Raw genomic sequence first — 20,209 nt, forward strand, 5'->3', positions numbered from 1 at the left:
GCTTCTAAAGGATGTACACTGGAGAGTCTGGAATACGTACAGACCTCTACGGCAATGGGAACGAGGGGTAACTTCCAAAACACGCGGCGCAGAGTTCCTGCAAAGACACGGGAGGAGAAATGCAGAAGGAAGAGCCAAACTACGCAGCTGATCAAAGACTACGATTCCCAGCAGGCGCTACGGAGTTTCCTCTCTAGTACGTTGCATGCTGGGAACTGTAGTTCCTCATCACTCGAATGGAAAAGTGCTTCGGGGTATTTCCAAACTCTCACGTGTGTCTCTTTACCGAGAAGCACTGCCAAATAGAAAGCTGACTGTGAAAAGTCGCTCTGGAATCATTCCTAACGTGACCCCACGCGTGGACACGGAAAAGGTGGAACTCGTTGCCATGGCTACCGCTTCCCCTGGTCACGGAATAAACGCTCTCTAGGATCCGGAAGTGGTTCCGCGCGACCTCTCCGCAAGTGGGTATGAGTTCTGCGCTGACGTTCACTGGACGGTTTCCCTTAGAGGCCAGAACAACCCAAGCAAAGGGGCGGTCCCGAGTGAGAGGGGCCCGCGGAACCATTTGATTGGAGAAAAGGGGCCAGGACTGGCCAATCGGGAGGAGCCACGCTTCGGGCATCGGGCACCGCACCTGGACAGCTCCGATTGGTGAACTGCGGTCCCCCCAACGAGTCCCCATTGGGTACAACGGGTGCGTGGTGCGGCACGATTGGTGGGTTCGTGTTTCCCGTCCCCCGCCCGCGAGAAGTGGGGGTGAAAAGCGGCCGGACCTGCTCGGGGGGTAGTGGGCGGATCGCGCGGCTTGAGGTGTAAGCCTCGGAACTCCGGCGTAGGAGGGGGGCGGAGGCGGCTCCTGAGCTCAAAGGGGACTTGAGACTCACCGGCCGTGCGCCATGAGGGTCCTGTGGGTGCTGGGCCTCTGCTGCGTCCTGCTGACCTTCGGTGAGTGATCCTGGAGGAGCGGGCACCCCGGGACGCCCCCCCCCCCCGAAGCGCGGCCTCTTCTCGAAGGTTCTGGGGGCGTTGAGCCTGGGAGGAGGGGATAACAGGGTTAGGGTTTGAGCAGATGGGGTGTCCATCGCTCTTCCTCGAAAGAGGTTTGGCGGATTTCCTTTTCTGTCACCTTCTGGAAGCATAAAAGGGGCCCGGAGTCGTTTAAATCCCTTAAGATCTGGTATCCGCTCCTAGCAGTCTCAGCTTCCTCGGGGTGGGGCCTCCCTCGGGCTCGCGCCCCCCAAGAGCATCGCTTGTGCCTTTTCCGGAGGACTTTTGTCAGACGCCGCAACCTTTGATCATCAGAGTTTGAGGGCACCCCCCAGCCCCTAGTCTCCTCGCCAACGCGTTTCCTTTCTTAGCTGCTGGGCTTGGAGCGTGGGGCCCTAGGGCAGCAGACCGGCAGTGTCAGCGATTTGATTCACTTTTACTCTAGCTCCTTAAGGTCCTAAAATCTCTTTATCATGTTCCCTTTCTCAGGCCCCTGGGGCCAATTTCAGTTCTCCTCGCTAGAGGTTCCACAAACCCATTTTGCTTTCTGACCTGTGATATTGAAGGCCTAAGTTTTGGCATGGTCAATTTGGAGGCCTTGTCTCGGCCTGCGCGCAACACGTGTGAATGTAGAAAAGACTTGGTATCAAGTCGGCTAAACAGTATTTATAAAGGATCCCGGGGCTACCCTTTTAGAGGTGATGGACGCTTCCATCTCCTGAGGTACCTCAGTGTCTGAACTGAAATAAGAAATATGCCGACTTGGGTTTACATCGGTTATTTAAACCAGTGGATCCGTTCTTCCATCGCCGGCTCCAATATTTACCAAGTGAATTTTGCAACCCCTATCCTGGCCCTGTTCCATCTTGCCACTTCATGAGAAGTACATGAAGCAACGATGTGTGAAAAGTTTTCTGATGTTAAATCTTCCTTCAGGGTCAGTGCGGGCTGCCGATGAAGTGAATGTGGATGGGACAGTGGAAGAAGATCTGGGTAAAAGTAGAGAAGGCTCAAGGACAGATGATGAAGTAGTACAGAGGTTTGTGTTCTTCTGAAGCTATATATATAACCCCTTGGGAACCTGGAAGGAAGTAGCTTCTTTGTATCTCTTCTCCAAAGGCCCAGAAGTACTCTGAATTTAAATAGGTGAAAAATAAAGACCTTAGGGGTAGCAACTGTGTGCATACATAGTATTTCCTGACTTTACCCCTAAGAATGACTGGTCAGAATAAGATGAATTAATCCCCTTGAAAACTATTTTGATAACTATTTCAGAATACTAGCAGGATAGCCTTGCTAAGATCTTAAAAAAGACTTTGGTTGTATACTCAGTAAGTGTGTACACTTTGTAATTTAAAAAATTTATGTCTGTTGAGCAACGTTTTCATTCAGCCTTTTAGGGCTTAAAACTTTGTAGACCCTTAGAAGCCACAGTCTCCCCGGCATGTGTCCCATGTGAGGGGAATAGAAATGTGTGTGACTTTGCTTTATAGCAGAGGAAAGTTGGGTTCACTTTTCTGACAGTTTTAAGCATAGAGTATTTCCAGCTTGGTATTAAAAGTAACCTATCATTGTGGAAAAATAATAGTGAGATGGTAGACTGGTAATATAAAGGTTTCCTTTTTACCCTTTCAACCCTTAAGACCATTGTGCTTTCATCACAGATGCTGTATTTTTGGAAGGAACTAAGTAATGCAGTATTAGTTGATCAAATTTTTTTCCTCAGAGAGGAAGAAGCTATTCAGTTGGATGGATTAAATGCATCCCAAATAAGAGAACTCAGAGAGAAATCAGAAAAGTTTGCCTTCCAAGCTGAAGTTAACAGAATGATGAAACTCATCATCAATTCATTGTATAAAAATAAAGAGGTAAGCAGCCTGTGGTTATGATGTTATTTTGTTTCTGTATGGGAGCTAACTTGATGACTTTCACAGTTAATGTGCTTTGTTGCTGTTTAGTTGTGTAGTCCCTAAGCCATGTGTGACTCTTGGTGACCTACCAGGCTCCTCTGTCCATGGGATTTCCCAGGCAAAAATGCTGGAGTGGGTTGCCATTTCCTTCTCCAGGGAATCTTCCTGACCCAGGAATCAAACCTGTAACTCCTGCCTTGGAGGCAGATTTCTTTACCACTGAACTACCAGGAAAGCCAATAGTTAATATTCTTACATGATAGTAATTCCAAACAAATAGTTGTCAAAGTTTAAAGACCCAGCATGTGCACGAATGGCTACTAGATACCTATTTGTATTTGTGGGAAGGGGGAGAGACATTTTTCCTTCTTTCTCCCTTTCCCCTCCAGTTGTGTTCATGGCCTGCTGAATAGTTGTGAGTCTTAAGGACATTCATACAAACTGAGCCTCAAGTATTGAATACATTAATAAGGTCACTAAGAAGGGAAATAGAGTGGTAACTGCTCTAACCAGTTCAAGTGTTCCATATAGTTGTTCCAGTTCTTTGTGTAAAGAACTGTATCTCCTTTTACCAAGAGAGTAAAGCCACCCTTGTACCATAATAAGTCTAGTCCTTAGAGTTTTTTCAGAGTACAGAGGAAAAATGAATTTGACGTTAAGTTTGATGTCATGTATTTTGAGGCTAATCGAAGTGTGTATTAATCTGGCTTCCATTTAGATTTTCCTGCGAGAACTGATTTCAAATGCTTCTGATGCTTTAGATAAGATAAGACTAATATCACTGACTGATGAAAATGCTCTTGCTGGAAATGAGGAGTTGACAGTTAAAATTAAGGTAAGCTTAGAACAATTTTAAAGTTTCTTTAAAGAAAGAACTCTTAGAGATAGGGAATCCATTGTCAGTCAAGGTAGACTAGGTTAGGGGCAGTAACAGTTAACTACCAGACTGTCAGGGACTTAAATCAGGGGTTAGTCAAATATGGCCTGTGGGCCAAATCCAACCTGCTGCCTGTTTTTATAGATAAAATTTTATTGGAACGTAGCCATGCCCATTTGTGAAATATCTGTGACTGCTTTTGACAGAGACCGTACGGCCTGCAAAGCCTAAGATACTCTCTGGTTCTTTTCCAGAAAAAACTTGCCAACCCCTGGCATAAGTCATTAATCACAGGCTGCCTTGGGGCCTCTGCTTTGCATCATCCTCACCCTAGGACACAAGCTGATGGAGCAGCTGCCATCTGTAGTGTAGCTGGTTGTCATGGTGCAAAGAAAGCTTGGTGGGTCTCACACCAGTTAAAGGCTCCAGCCTGAAAGCCATGCTTTTGATTCCCACTTGTAACTCGTTAGCCAGAACTTGTCACATGGCCTTAACCAACTATCAGTGAGGGAAATACATTCTGGTAATATTTCTGGAAGGCAGAGAGCTGGGAATATTTAGTGAAGAACATTGATTCCCACAGATTACAAAGACAGAAAAGACAGAAATCATTTAAGTTTCAGATCCTTTTATTTTCTATCAGTGAAATAGAGAAAACATAAAATTTTATTTTTCTTGATTTTTTTTTTTTTTTTCCCTTAAATAACTTGTTCTGTTTAGGTCTCTCTCTGCCCATTGACATTTAGACTGGTCCTTGCCCTCTTACACTGATCGATACTTTATCAAATACACTAAACTTAAAATTCTTCTCTGTAAAGAAAGATGTTTGTACTTAAGGTGTATGCTTTTTGAAAAGACCATAAAACACTTCTGAAGGAGGGAAGGAGTTCAGGTTTTTTTCTGTATTGGAATTGATGTGCTTCAAAGCTGATAGCTTCTCAGCATATAGCTGAGTATTTCCTTTCCATATTGTGAGTATTAAGCAAGTGTAATTGTCTTGTTCTTGGTTTTAGTGTGATAAGGAGAAGAACTTGCTCCACGTCACAGACACTGGTGTAGGAATGACCCGGGAGGAGTTAGTGAAAAACCTTGGCACCATAGCCAAGTCTGGGACAAGTGAGTTTTTAAACAAAATGACTGAGGCACAAGAAGATGGCCAGTCAACGTCAGAACTGATCGGTCAGTTTGGTGTTGGTTTCTATTCTGCCTTCCTTGTGGCAGATAAAGTTATTGTCACATCGAAACACAACAATGACACTCAACACATCTGGGAGTCTGACTCCAATGAATTTTCTGTAATCGCTGACCCCAGAGGAAACACTCTCGGACGGGGAACAACCATTACGTGAGTATTACTCACTCCTAATGAGAATTAATAGCCATAGCCAGGCTCTGGACTCTCCCATTCTAGCTCTCTGAGCCAATGACCTATTCTGAGCCTTAATTTCTTTGCCTGTAAAAATGAGGAATGTGAGACCAGTTCTCATCACGTTAAGTATTTTGAGACCTTGGTAAGAACCAGACCCAGAGTTATGGTGGCTGCTGTCAATGGAGGGCATCTAGTAGGAAGGGTTAGCTCTTCCGGCTGAAGGCGCATCAGAGGACTCAGCCAGGTGGCTTATCCGTTTTCCAGGGAAGCAGGACTCAGAAAAGTGGTGGCAGTCTGAGGAGAATTGTGGATAAGGGCATGGCAATAGAATGTGTTGACAAGATTCAAGGGATGCATTTCAGGCAGTGGCAGTTACTCATTGAAATTGTAATGAAGTTTTTAAAGTTTTCTGAAGGTGGTGTGGAGGATGGCAGGGCCAGTTGAGAAGAGACTCTCAGTAACCTGGGTAACCGTTGAAAATATTCAAGATTGTAACTAGGGTTGGGGGCGGTTTAGAGAGAACAGGTACAGATAAAGGACTTGAAAGAGAGTAATGAAAATTGTCTGGAAGAAAATATCTCACTGGAGGATAGTTAGAACTTGCCTGGTGGCTCAGATGGTAAAGAATCTGCCTGCAATGCCGAGACCCTTGTTCAATCCCTGGGTTGGAAAGATCCTCTGGAGAGGGAATGGCTACCCATTCCAGTATTCTTGCCTGGAGAATCCCATGGACCGAGGAGCCAGGCAGGCTGCAGTCCATGAGGTTGCAAAGGGTCAGACATGACTGAGGAGAGTTACAAGTCATCGAATTTGAAGTGGAATTTAAGTCGCCACCTTTGTGGGGCCAGGGTCACTGCATTGAGTTACAAGGGCTTCTCTTATTGTGGAGCATAGGCTCTCAAGCACATGGGCTCAGTGGTTGCCATGCATGGGCTTCTCTTGTTGCAGTGCATGGGCTCTCTACTTACTTAGTTGCCCCAAGGCGTGTGGGATCTGATCTGAGTTCCCCGGTTCAGTTCAGTCGCTCAGTCGTGTCCGACCCTCTGCGACCCCATGAATCGCAGCACTCCAGGCCTCCCTGTCCATCACCAACTCCCGGAGTTCACTCAGACTGACATCCATCGAGTCGGTGATGCCATCCAGCCATCTCATCCTCTGTCGTCCCCTCTTCCTCCTTGCCCCCAACCAGGGTTCAAACCCGTATCCCCTGCAGTAGAAGCTTGGAGTCTTAATCACTGGGCCTCCAGGGAAATCCCAAGCCAGTAACTATTGTTGGCGTAAACAAGGCAGATCTTTGGCCCAGTATCTCCCGGTGCTTACAGCACTGTGAAGTGTGAAGCAGACAGGAGACAGGACAGCTTTCTTGCTTTTGTTTTTTTTCTCATCATAGAGAGAAAGAAATTCCAATTTAGAAGTCAGTTGACTTACCCAGTTCTGCCAAGTGAAAATGTGCCCACAGCCCTGCTTTTTCCTTTTTTTCTTAATTCAGTTTAAAATTGTCTCAATATAACTAATTTTTAAATATGCAGGTCGGAAACAAACATATCTTATCATTTCAACGTTTTCTTCATCCCAGAAGACATTTTTTGCCTTCACTGTCACAAATTTTCCTTTAATAAAAACTGACAACTGCATTTTAGTATTTTTACTAATTTTTCATTCTAAACTTACTTTTCCCTCCCTTTGTTATTAACATTCACATATCCTGATCTCTTAAGGAGGCATCACTGATGGTTATACCCAAGTGCCCTCTCTGTTAGGGGTAGGAGAATACAGGTAAATCACATCTCTTAACTAGAAAGATAGAAAATGATGTCCCAAGAGGTGTTCATCTTAACTAGAAAGATAGAAAATGATGTCCCAAGAGGTGTTCATGTCTTATGTTGCTAAGAGACAGGTGAGATGTATAGATATAAGTTCCACACGAGCAAACATGTTGTTGATACTCCATTCCCCGTGGCTAATGTGTGACTGGCAGATATTTGTGTGAATGGATAAGGGTCATCAGGACAGTTTTCATGAAGTAGTATGGATGGTTGGTCAGTAAATGAAACTCTACAACAAGTTCTCCTTTCCTTGGGCAAAATTGCCTTTTTTCTTCAAGGCCTACCCCACCAATTCACTCAGTGGATACTTGCTATTAACTTGCTATTAGCAGTCTATTAACTGCTAGAGTTTAGGGCTACAGAGGAGAGTAAGACAGTGGCTGTTCCTCCTTTCACATGGCTCATTCAACTAAGAAAGAAAACACATGAAATAATTTCAGAATGGCAAATGCCAGAAAGGAAGCTAAGGGACAACCCCCTTATCAGAAGGTCTTTCTGAAATGGTTTTGAGTTAGGGTCAGACGTTCTAGGCAGCAAGCACTGCACATTGGACAGTTTCAGAGACACATTTGAGGAACTGAAGGTCTAGAATGGCCAAAGGGAAAAGAGCAAAGGCAAAGAAGTAGCAAGGTCAAGATCTTACCCTACCTACATGTTACTTCATCTTAATATTGGACCAGTAAAGTAGAGGCTGTCAGACAATTGTTTCCTCCCTACTCCTGTTCTTACCCTTAATGAGCCACCACTTAGGGGAGATTTAATGAAGCATAAGTGAGATCATGAAATCAGCATCTTTTAAATGCTAACATAAAATGGCTTCTGCCCCTCCTCCTATCATGAAGGGCGTATTCTACATTTCTCCCTAAAGCTAGTCACTGCTTCTCATCTGTTGTCTCTCATGCCATCTCCTCAGAGATGAGAGAATTAATTACTAGTGCATCTTTTAAAGTGAGCCTTTGCTGAACACCTTCCTCTTTGCCATCAAAGTGTAAATGTATTGAAGTCTCTCTAGGAGAAGGAGGGGGCAGGCAGGTGATGCACCGTTCTGCTGTCAGGCACGTGCGCTCTCGTTTTCTTTCCTACTGTTGGGTGTTTCGAAAAAGCATACTTGCCTTTGCTGCTACTTCACCTTCTCTTCCCGCCTCAGCCCATGGTATTTTGACTTTATCCACCACTTTTCCATGGAAATAAATTACCAGTATTCCTTGTTGCTAAATCCAGTGGATTCAGGCTTATTTTAGTTGCTGTGATCCCCAGCAATAGCTTCTCTTTCTCTCTCTTGTTTTTTTTGGAGTTTTTCTTTTGTGTTTTCTACAGAATTTGCATTTTACTGCTCACTCCTTAAGACAATCCACTCAGTATCCAGCATTTTTTTTTTTTATTTCCTTTGCCTGTTTCTTAAATGTTGATGGTCTCTTTTCTTCAGAAGTTCAGTTTTAGCCCTCTATATCCTGTGTCCATCATGCAGTCTTAACCACTGTTATGGATTCAGACTCTGGCTCCTTCTCGGCTTCTCTAATCTATATTTTTAGCCAAGATCAGGAGTCAGCAGACTTTTAATTAAAGGGTCAGCTAGTAAATATTTTCAGCTCATGAACATGTCAGAACTCTCCTATCCATAGTTTGAAAGCAGTCATAGACAGTATATGATGAGGTTGTGTCCTGATGAAATTTCTTGTGAGTGGCAACCAGAGTTTGCCAACCCCTGGTCTAGATCTTGCTACTGGGTTCTAGGCTTATATGTCTAATTACCTCTTGAATACCTGACTAAGATGTCTAATCATCAGCTTCAATTCGCATCTAAAACTGATACAACTTGGTACCAACCTAGGCTCACTAGGTATGTATACTCCAAGACCGGAGGTTTAGTCCCCTCACTAGGCTGTATCATCACGTACTGTGTACTTGCTGGAAACTCCTATACACTTTTTGAGGCAAGGAGGGGACCATGGATTCTCCTTTTTTTTTTTATTATTCTCCATTTTTATTGGGAGCACAAATATCAAGATATGGGCTACCCACTGTGTTTGAGAGTATGATGTGGCTGTTATTTTTGGTGGGTGGAGATGTTTGCAGAAAGGGTGGTAAGGAAGAAGAGGAAGCAGTGCTGCAGTTTTCGGTACTATAATTATAATCTCAGTCAGTGCTGTTCCTGATAGAACTTTCTGTGGTAGACATGGTCGTTCACTACTCTGTCCAATATGGCCACTTGCCACATGTGACTGTTGACTTGGAATGTGGCGATTTAACTAAAGAACTGACTTTAACTGTTATGACTATAACTGACTATAACTGACTTTTAACTATTAACAAATAATCACATGTAACAGGTGGGTGGCTCCTGTTTTGTCTAGTGCAAATAAACAGTAGTTCAGATTAATGTTCTAGCTATTATTTTAAAATAAATTCATTTATTTATTTTTGATTATGCTGGGTCTTTGTTGCTGCGCAGGCTTTTCTGTAGTTGTGGTGAACAGGGTCTACTAGTCATGGTGCGTGGGCTTCTCATTGCTGTGGCTTCTCTTGTTGTAGAACATGGGCTCTAGGGCACGTGGGCTCAGTAGTTGCAGCGCCCAGATTCTGGAGCACCGGATCAATAGTAGTGATGTACAGGCTTAGTTGTTCCACGGCATGTGGGATCTTTCTGGATCAGGGATCAAAACCATGACTGTTGTGTTGGCATGTGAATTCTTTACTGCGGAGCCATCAGAGATGCCCTCTAGCTTTTTCTTAAGGAACGTGTTTTTATTAGGGGTTAACTGTCTACAGTATGTAATCAGTTGATTTCTAGGGAAGCTAGTAGAATGTGTATGATTCTACTTTTCTCCAGAATATTACAGCAACTTCCCACCTTCAGCTAGCTTAAGATTTCTGTTCTTCAAATGAAAAAAAATCCAGCACATTGAGGAGGTTGGAAACCTTTTCATTTTTTGCTTATAATGAAGAATGTTTTCCACATGAGGGAGGGAGTGCCTTTTACTATACCCATATTTGGTATATTTAGCTCACAAACCTTTATTGGTGATAAGAGTTCTTAACATGAATAATGGGGACTTTGTGGGTTATGCACAGTTGGCTATTATAGTCAAATGAATATTTACACAAATTTATAATCAGAACTTTTAAATAATGACGTGTCTCTAAATGTCTTATTTTCCTTGCAGCCTTGTTTTAAAAGAAGAAGCATCTGATTACCTTGAATTGGATACAATTAAAAACCTCGTGAAAAAATATTCACAGTTCATAAACTTTCCTATTTATGTATGGAGCAGCAAGGTAAATTTATATGAATAAAGTTTATATATCTATATAACCTTGGACATATTTAAATATTTAACACATAATGAAGATTAAATGTGGTTCTTCTAATGCAGGATACTCAGTATTTTCTTACTGAAGACAATTTTTTTGAGCTGTAATTTTGTTTCATATCCTATAGAATAAAATCAAGAATTATGAAATATTAGCTTAACCATCATTCTATTTTCTACATAAACAGACTGAAACGGTTGAGGAACCTGCCGAAGAGGAAGAAGCAGCAAAAGAAGATAAAGAAGAATCTGATGATGAAGCTGCAGTAGAAGAAGAAGAAGACGAAAAGAAACCAAAAACTAAAAAAGTAAGCCCGGTTCATCCTGCTACTTAAAATATTGTTTAGGTTATAAGGTACCCGATTCCTAGGAAGAGGGGTAAGATTTCTTGTTGCAGGAGAGGGGTTTGGGTTCGAGGAAGGTGGCCGAAAGATACAGACTTCCAGTTATAAATGAGCACTAGGGATGTAAGATAGTGTGATGGAGCCAACACTGGCCTGTGATGTATGGAAAAGCTGTCAAGAGTCTTAATTCCTGAGAGTTCTCATTATAAGGAGATTTTTTTCTTTTGGTCCATTTCTTAAAATTGTTTATTCTTTTATTCTCATCTATATGAGATGATGGAGGTTAGCTTACTATGGTCATCATTTTCACAATATATGTAAACCTTTATGTTGTACACCTGCAACTCGTATAGTAATGATCTCAATTGTATCTCGATAAAACCGAGGCAGGGGAGGGGGGAGAACAAAGGTGGAAAATATTTTTTAGATTATGTTAGAAAAAACACAGAAACCCAGGTATGCACAGACTGATGGAAGCTTCAGTTCTTCATGATCTTATTTTTCCAAGGAGTCTGCAGGCCCAGCTTTTAAAATCCAAGCTGTTTGTGTGTGTTTTCTCTCCCTAGAAAATTTTAAGTAGCAAACGCAAATCATTTTTATGAATAGTTCTCTGACTTCTATATATTGCCCAGGACTGGTGGCTTATGATAAGTTTTGAATTTTAAAATCTTGAAATCTTTTTGCATCTTCTTTTGTCACATAGATATGAACTATTAAATTGATTCTCTGGTCTGTTCAGGTAGCAGAGTAGGTAGAAGTAATGGTGAATTTTGAGAAATATAAGATGTTGGATTTCTGTACATCATGAAATAGAAATACATAACATGTATATCCTTGTAATCTCAAAACATATATTCAAGAAATAACATTTTAGCTAGTTACAAATAACTGAAAAAAATCTTAATTGGATTGTTACCAATTATTATGATAACCATTTGCCTTTGTTGTATTAAATATCAGTCTTAAATATTTAGGAAGATACTTAAAAAATTTTTTTGTTGTTTTGTTTTTACTTTTAAATATTTATTTATTTATTTGGCTGTTATGGGTCTCAGTTGTGGAGCCCAGGCTTAGTTACTTCATGGCATGTGGGATCTTCCCAGACCAGGATCAAACCAGTGTTCCTTGAATTGCAAGGCAGATTCTTAACCACTGGACCACCAGAGAAGCCCTTTAAAAAAAATTTTGATCCATTTGGCAGGAACCATATTATAATAGAGATACCCTATATTAATATTATTTTGAAATGTTCTAAAGCTGTAGTTATTGTAGTGTAACTATTGATACCATTGGTGTACCTGTTAGGAGAAACTAATCAAATACTGTAACTTCAGGTCGAAAAAACTGTCTGGGATTGGGAACTGATGAATGATATCAAACCCATATGGCAGAGACCATCGAAAGAAGTAGAGGAGGATGAATACAAAGCTTTCTATAAATCATTTTCAAAGGTAAATGTTATTTTAAAATAATGTGATAAGAAAACATCCCTATATCAAAAATAGGTTTAAAAACAGGTTTATAACTATTTCAGCACAACCAGTTTCCTTTTTAATCCTGTGTGTTTTATATTATGCACTAAAAACTTTACTCTGAGATGAAATTTATAGGCTTCCAGACTGGCACCCCACTCCAGTACTCTTGCCTGGAAAATCCCATGGACGGAGGAGCCTGGTAGGCTGCAGTCCATGCGGTCGCTAGGAGTCGGACACGACTGAGCGACTTCACTTTCACTTTTCACTTTCATGCACTGGAGAAGGAAATGGCAGCCTACTCCAGTGTTCTTGCCTGGAGAATCCCAGGGATGGGGGAGCCTGATGGGCCGCTGTCTCGGGGGTCGCACAGAGTCAGACATGACTGAAGCAACCTAGCAGCAGCAGCAGCAGCAGACTAGATCACCAAGGGTCTATGCTACAAAAATGATTAAGAACCACCTACGTCAGTAGATGCTTGATTTCCACTACAGAACCTATAAGGCATAAAATCATGCTATTGAATGGCTTTTACCATAATCTTAAAGGCTTGTTTACAACGTCAAACATTTATTTTGAGGCCATGCCTAGAAATGATGACTAAATCTGTTGCCCTGCCTTTTTTTTTTTTTAACTGATCATTTCTTATAACTGTTAGAATCTAAAACTAGCTTTGACCAAGATGGTTTTAAGTTAATGTTTTCTCAAACAGCATTTTGTACAAATAGAACAATTTAATGAACTTAGCATGGCTAGAGAAAACTGTGTCCTTCATGCAGTGTTAACCACTGTTGTAGATTCAGGCTCCAGCTCCTTCTCGGGGTTCTCTAATCTATATTTTTAGCCTAGATCAGGAATCAGCAGACCTTTAATTAAAGAGTCAGCTAGTAAATATTTTCAGCTCATGAACTATAGGATCTGTGACATGTCAGAACTCTCCTATCCGTAGTTTGAAAGCAGCCATAGACAGTATATGATGAGGTTGTGTCCTGATGAAATTTCTTGTGAGTGGCAACCAGAGTTTGCCAACCCCTGGTCTAGATCTCACTAATGGACTCTGATTGTTCTTTATTCTTTATTCCATCTGCTGATTTGTTACTTAACCTTTGTTTCCCTTAAGATAACATCCAACTACTCTTTAAGCTTTACCTCTAAAAACTTTCCCTTGCTTCTGCCTCCTTTTTCATTCTCATGTAACCTAAAATCCTAGCGTATATAGAGGTACTTTCATCTTAACAGCTATATTAGAAATATGTGAGCACTGTGTGATTATAAGTCTTTTAGAGGCTACATTAAAAAAAAATTGAAACAGGCCAAGTTAACTTTTAATAGTATATATATTTTTTAACCCAGTATATCCAATAGTATTTCAACAGGTAATCAATACAAAAAATTGATCCTTTTTGGTTTTTTGTTTGATTGGGTTTTTTTGTGGGATATTTGTTGGTGCTACATTATCAAAGTCTGATGTATGTCTTACACTGACCAACACATCTCAGTGTGGACTAGCTACATTTCAGGTGCTCAGTATGGATAATACAGGAATCTTCTGTCTTTACATACCTCTAGGATCCACTGCTGCAGTCCAAGTTTCTTGGGAGAAATCTGTTGCTGAGTACTTTTTTAGTTGAACAGTACACTCATGAAATTTCTTATGTCATTTTGTCATTTAGACAGGATGGTGGTTTTCCTGCCGTATCCTCACACGTGTGTAGAACCTAGACTCAGCCATCCTTCCCAGGGGTAGGCAATAGAGAAATGTTATTGACAGCCACATCAGAATAGCCGTGTCCAGCCAGTTAGAAGTGCAGTCTTAACTGTTTCTTCTTCCCTCTTTGCCTTCCTCTCCCCTTCACTTTTTTGGTAAAGGAACTTTTTTGTTAGTTGACTGTTAAACTGCACGTGTACCACACCCTATGTTGCTTACTTTGCACTGCCTTTTCCTTGTGCCTTTTGAATGACCAAGATACCAACTTTCTAGGAAAGCGATGACCCCATGGCATATATCCACTTTACTGCTGAAGGGGAAGTTACCTTCAAGTCAATTTTATTCGTACCCACATCTGCCCCACGTGGTCTGTTTGATGAATATGGATCCAAGAAGAGCGATTACATTAAGGTGAGTTTTTAAATAGTACAAACTGAGTTTAAAATTTGGAAGCATGATTTCCAGAAAGTGACCTTTGGTTTTTTTGGTCTCCACTTTAGCTGTATGTGCGCCGAGTATTCATCACAGACGATTTCCATGATATGATGCCCAAGTACCTGAATTTTGTCAAGGGTGTTGTAAGTATCTGGAGGTTATTCGGGGAAGAGGGGAGTAGAGTGGGGGTCTGAAAGTGGGGTTTTTTTGGTGGGTTGGTTGGTTTTGTTTTTCTCTGATGTTTGTATTGCCCGCTGAACTTTTGCTGTCTGCAGGTGGACTCGGATGATCTCCCCTTGAATGTTTCCCGTGAGACTCTTCAGCAACATAAACTGCTTAAGGTGAATGCCTTAAAAATGTTCAAACATAGAAGTTGAAAGAGCTGTCCAGTGAGCACCCATGTATATGTACCATCTGGTCTAAAGTTAGAATATAAACATGAAAGCAATCTTGTAACTGTTGCCACTGACAACTTAAGTTTCCATTCAGTCTGACACAGGAATACTTGGCCATCCCCTGCCCCCTTGATAAATACCAGTGTCTTTGTATCTTTCTCCACTACTCCCCTGCTACCTTACATAGTGTAGGTTCTCAAAAGTTTGTGGTGAAGTTCTCTAATGAGTTATTCTATCGTTTTGTTTAGGTGATTAGAAAGAAGCTTGTCCGTAAAACTCTGGACATGATTAAAAAGATTGCTGATGAAAAATACAATGATACTTTTTGGAAAGAATTTGGTACCAACATCAAGCTTGGTGTGATAGAAGATCACTCAAATCGAACACGTCTTGCCAAACTTCTTAGATTCCAATCTTCTCATCATCCAAGTGACATGACTAGTCTAGACCAGTATGTGGAAAGAATGAAGGAGAAGCAGGACAAAATCTACTTCATGGCTGGGGCCAGCAGGAAAGAGGTGAGAAAACTTCGACTGGTCTGCTATGTAGCTAGGGATTGATGTATAGCCAACTCTTGAGAGAGAGAGAAAGGAAAATTTGTAAAATGAAAGAGTTCTGAGACCTGGTCAGTCACTGACAGGAAAAAAGTCACTTGTATTCTCTGCATCCCTTAATTCCCCACCCATAAAACGGGATTGTTGGTACTCTATAAACGTACCTACTTGGATGACGAAAACATACTAAGGCCAAACTGGAAATTTGTGTTATTTCTTTCAATTTTGTAGGCCGAATCTTCTCCCTTTGTTGAGCGACTTCTGAAAAAGGGCTATGAAGTGATTTATCTCACAGAACCTGTGGACGAATACTGCATTCAGGCTCTTCCCGAGTTCGATGGGAAGAGGTTCCAGAATGTTGCCAAAGAAGGAGTGAAGTTTGATGAAAGTGAGAAAAGTAAGGAGAGTCGTGAAGCAGTTGAGAAAGAATTTGAGCCTCTGCTAAACTGGATGAAAGATAAAGCCCTCAAGGACAAGGTATTCTAGAAATTAGAAACACTGAAAATTTTAGCATCTGTGTATTGTTTTGTTAGCAAATTAAACTTTGTAACTGGTTACTTTTGTAGTCATTAAAAGTTATACAGAACACTTAATACTGTTACTTTATTGGGAGGACAAGCTTAAAATTGAACTGAAGAATTACAGGGATATGTGATTATTCTGTATGTAGGTACTTTTTTTTCCTTTGTAACTGAAAGTTTTTCATAATTTAATATTGTTTTTACAATAGCTTAAAATTTTACAGGTTAAACTTAAGTTTTTGTTTTTGAAAGTTTGTGTTTAAGTATTTGTGACTAAGAAATTCAGTTATGAAATGATAGTTTTCCTAAGAATCTGAATGAGAGGTACTTTTCTGATCTGCCTGTTTGTGATCTTAAGTGATGAGTCCTTAAGGAGTTGAAATTCAATTACTTGACGACCTTTACTGTTGATATTTAGAGATAACTAACTTTCGCTTTCTCCTCCAAAGATCGAGAAGGCTGTGGTGTCTCAGCGCCTGACAGAATCTCCATGTGCTCTGGTAGCCAGCCAGTACGGGTGGTCTGGCAACATGGAAAGGATCATGAAAGCCCAGGCATACCAGACAGGCAAGGACATCTCAACCAAGTAAGCATCCTCAGGGAAGACCCTGCCAGGATGTAAGCTCTCGCCCAGCCTCCCATTAGAAGATAACACAGCTTCTACACAAAGAACTAATGGGTTTTAAGTGTCTACCACCCTCCATTATAGAGAAGTTGACAATATGATTAGATTACTAAAGAAAAGGTTTTGCACTTGTGGTTTATATTTAGTATTTTATATATAGATGGAAATTTTCTTATCTGTTACATATAATGTCTTTCAGCATTAGATTTTCTGCTTGGCCTAGTATCTGGACTGCCTTTACATTTTCAAATAATAGTTAAAGATGAAGTTAATGACAGTTACATTTCTTAAATGAGTTAAATCCTTTTTAATTACCCCTTCTACCCCCAAGTAGTAGTCTCCACTAAATACAGGGTAGGAGATGCACAACCAGCAATTGAACTCAAGGACCAAGTACTGGAGGTACACTAGGTCTTTGGTACCCTCTATTTTTAAGAAATACGTATTTCAGGTTAATATTTGAATGTAACAACAATAGTTTTGAAAATGATTTCTTCCTTGCTTTTATTCTCTCTTCTACCTGGACTATCTTCTTACTAGCTACCTATTGTCACACTTTTTTTCCCCAAGCATAGCTTAAGGATTCTTCTCCTAAGTGTAGCTTACATTGTCATAATTCTGTCCAATAAACATTTGAGCACCTAATGTGTCTATATACTGATGCTCTACAGTAAACATCACTACTCTCTTTTGCAATGTTCAGACTAGTCAGGATAGAGAAATCAAGGCATAATTCTGTAAGTCCTGTGTGTATGATAGGTATGCCAAGATGTAGGGAGAAGGGTTCCTTCTGTCCTCAGCCTGCAGCTGTAGGAAGGAGGGCAGTCATGGAGGACAGCTAGGACGCTAACAATGATGAAGGTACACCCAAAATGTATTGCCGCCAAGCTTAGTGAAAAGATGCCATTTTTCTTGGAACCATATTGGTTGAGGCATCATGGAGAAGGTGTTACTTGAGCAACACCCAGAGCCTGTTCTGTTCCAGAACTCTGGGGAGACAGCTGCAGTTATGATAGTGAATACATTAAGAGGGGATGAACAGGACATTAAATCAGTTCATCCACTCATCAAAAGGCACTTGGGATTCATTAGTAAATAAAGTAGTTCTTTATTGTACTATTTGATCTAACCATGTACATTGCCCTTTAAAAGGGAAAGCGTGATTTAACAATATATAAGCATGTCTTGATTTTTAAAAAGTTATCTGTAATTATATGTTATACTAGAATATGGGAAATGTATGGACCCTCAAATTTGATATATTCGTTAACGTTCATTTTTACTCTGTAACAGTTATTATGCCAGCCAGAAGAAAACATTTGAAATTAACCCCAGACACCCACTGATTAGAGACATGCTTCGAAGAGTTAAGGTGAGCAATATCACGGCCTTACTCCTTTTAATTTGACTTCTTTGGACGCTTTAGTATTAATAAAGTGGGTGACTCCTTTCATTTCAGGAAGATGAAGATGACAAAACTGTTTTGGATCTTGCTGTAGTTCTGTTTGAAACAGCAACACTGCGGTCAGGGTATCTTTTACCAGACACTAAAGCATATGGAGACAGAATAGAAAGAATGCTTCGCCTCAGCTTAAACATCGACCCTGATGCAAAGGTTTGATGTAACTTACTGAATGTTTGAGTCCCGGTATCAGGCACTGTGCCAAAAATGAATGAGAATTTCCCCTTTTGTATCCATTTTCTTTTCTTGCCTGTCTCCCTTTGTTAGTGTGACTGTTAACTCTAATTATAGGGTTTCCTCTATAGTTTTGTAGTTAACAGAATTAACCGAAATGAAGTTAATTATGATCTTACACATTTAAATGAACAAAATGAACACAGAGCCAAGGTGTTGGATGCATTGATGGGCTCATAAATGCTGCCCTTAGGTTGAAGAAGAACCCGAAGAAGAACCTGAGGAAACAGCAGAGGACACCGCAGAAGACACAGAGCAGGACGAAGAGGAAGAGATGGACGCAGGGACAGATGAGGAAGAGCAAGAAACAGCAGAGGTAGAGCAAGCCAAGAGGGGCCTTGCATCTGTAGTTCTTCAAAGTCAGAGCTATGGCCAGAGTCAGGAAACAGGCATCTAATACCAAAGTAAAAAGCTGGGACAAATCACTTTTTTATTTAAAGTGTGTATTTTGATCCTCCCCACTGCCTTTACTTCCTTAGTTTAGCCATCCATTCTTTCTATTTTTGAACAGGGAAGGAGCCTAGGGAGGCAGGGACTGGCAGCTGCAACTTTATTTAATCTTTTTATTGGCTGTGCTGGGGTTTTGCTGCTGTGCAGACTGTCTCTAGCTGTGGAGAGCAGGCGCTTACTCACCTCATCACAGTGGCTCCTCTTGTTGCAGAGCAGGGGCTTCAGTAGTTGCAGCACATGGGCTCAGTAGCTAGGGCTTCTGGGCTCCAAAGCACAGACTCAACAGTTGGGGCTCAGCTGCTCTGTGGCATGTGGGATACTCCCAGCTCAGGAATCAAACCCGTGTCTCCTGCATTGGCAAATGGATTCTTTATTCCTGAACCACTGGGGAAGCCCAGGCCATCCATTCTTGAGGTGTTTTTAAGCAGATTACTCCTTAGTCCACGGTGCTTCCGTGTTCTTTGCCACTTGCTTCTGCCTTACAGTAACATTAATCTATTTAAAATTTTTGATTGTTCAGGGACTATTGATCTTATTGGATTCTAGGTTATTTTGCAGATTAGCAAGCTGAGATTCTAGCCTATAGATCAGATAATGGAAACAGGCTGGATCTGTTTCCATTTTTTCCATACATGAACCTTCAGTGAGCAAAGGTTTGTTGTGCTAGTTTTTAATGTATTCTGATTTTTCTGTTTTCACAGAAATCTACAGCTGAAAAAGATGAACTGTAAATTATACCCTTGCCATTTGGATCCTGTGTGGAGAGGGAATGTGAAGTTTATTTCTTTTGGGAGAGACTTGTTTTGGATGTGTCCCCCTCCCCTACGCCCTCAGCCCCCTTCTCCTCCGCACTGTAAAATGTTGGGATTGTGGTCACAGGAAGAAGTGGGTTTTTTAGTTGAATTTTTTTTAACATTCCTCATGAATGTAAATTTGTACTATTTAACTGACTATTCTTGGTGTAAAATCTTGTCATGTGTATAAAAATAAAAAAGGTCCCAAATATCCAATGTCTTGCTTGTCTTTTTATAATTAATTGTGTAGAGCTCCCTGATAGTTGATTTTTCTTCCAGTTTTTTGGTGATATACAGCATAATGTCTTGACTTACGTACATCAGGAAATGATACAAGTAGTGAACATCCATCTTCTCATATAGATACAAAATAAAGTAGTTCTTAGATCCTATGTCCTGAGTTTTCTTCTTAGAAAAGTAATGCATACTTAAAAAAAGTGGCTTTTAAAATTACTCTTAAAAATCACTCATAGAAAGAAGGGACATACTCTTTACAGAATTCCAAACAGTACATGTAGATGCTCCCCCTTACAGGAAGTGGAGCTGAATCTTTTCCTTTTTGAAGGTAGGCTGGATTTAATGACTGTCTTCTAGAGCATGGGAAGCGGGAAACAGTAACGCTAGAGCAGAGCACCTCAGCAGATGCTACCCTAATAACCAAGTGATTTCCTATCAGCCAGTGATGCCATGTACCCACTGACGTGTGAAGGAGGGTACTTCACCTCTGGTTATCTTCAAAAACAGCCTAACCTAGAATATGTGAGAAGTACTCCGAACTTTTTAAGGTCAAAACCAAGGAAAGAAGCCTCGCAGGAGGAGACTAAGGAGACATGGCAACTAAATGTCATAGTAACCTGGATGGATGAAAGCTGGGGAAATCCAGAATCAGACCTAGTTCTGGCATGTGTGATCTGTACCATGGTCATGTTACA

At 41.0% G+C, this 20,209-nt stretch overlaps 1 protein-coding gene across 1 annotated transcript; it reads left to right on the forward strand.

The window, feature by feature from the left end:
• The first annotated feature begins 799 nt into the window (after nt 1-799).
• HSP90B1 (heat shock protein 90 beta family member 1) lies at nt 800-19,488 on the forward strand. The gene is made up of 18 exons (XM_052639644.1): nt 800-948; nt 1,927-2,029; nt 2,717-2,858; nt 3,619-3,735; nt 4,791-5,122; nt 10,137-10,248; nt 10,472-10,591; nt 11,962-12,078; nt 14,081-14,218; nt 14,308-14,385; nt 14,518-14,583; nt 14,886-15,155; nt 15,423-15,668; nt 16,162-16,298; nt 17,631-17,709; nt 17,797-17,952; nt 18,227-18,349; nt 19,185-19,488. The coding sequence occupies exons 1-18, from the start codon at nt 900-902 to the stop codon at nt 19,212-19,214; spliced, it is 2,415 nt and encodes an 804-aa protein (XP_052495604.1). The 5' UTR covers nt 800-899; the 3' UTR covers nt 19,215-19,488.
• Nucleotides 19,489-20,209: the final 721 nt, after the last annotated feature.

The sequence above is a fragment of the Budorcas taxicolor genome, chromosome 5 (assembly GCF_023091745.1).
Source record: "Budorcas taxicolor isolate Tak-1 chromosome 5, Takin1.1, whole genome shotgun sequence".
In the NCBI taxonomy this organism is placed as follows: Eukaryota; Metazoa; Chordata; class Mammalia; order Artiodactyla; family Bovidae; genus Budorcas; species Budorcas taxicolor.

Coding starts and splice junctions, on each gene's coding strand:
- HSP90B1 (XM_052639644.1), top strand. CDS start 900: ATGAGGGTCCTGTGGGTGCTGGGCCTCTGCTGCGTCCTGCTGACCTTC. Junction 14,386..14,517: donor TGAATTTTGTCAAGGGTGTT/GTAAGTATCTGG, acceptor TGCTGTCTGCAG/GTGGACTCGGATGATCTCCC. Junction 15,156..15,422: donor CTGGGGCCAGCAGGAAAGAG/GTGAGAAAACTT, acceptor TCAATTTTGTAG/GCCGAATCTTCTCCCTTTGT.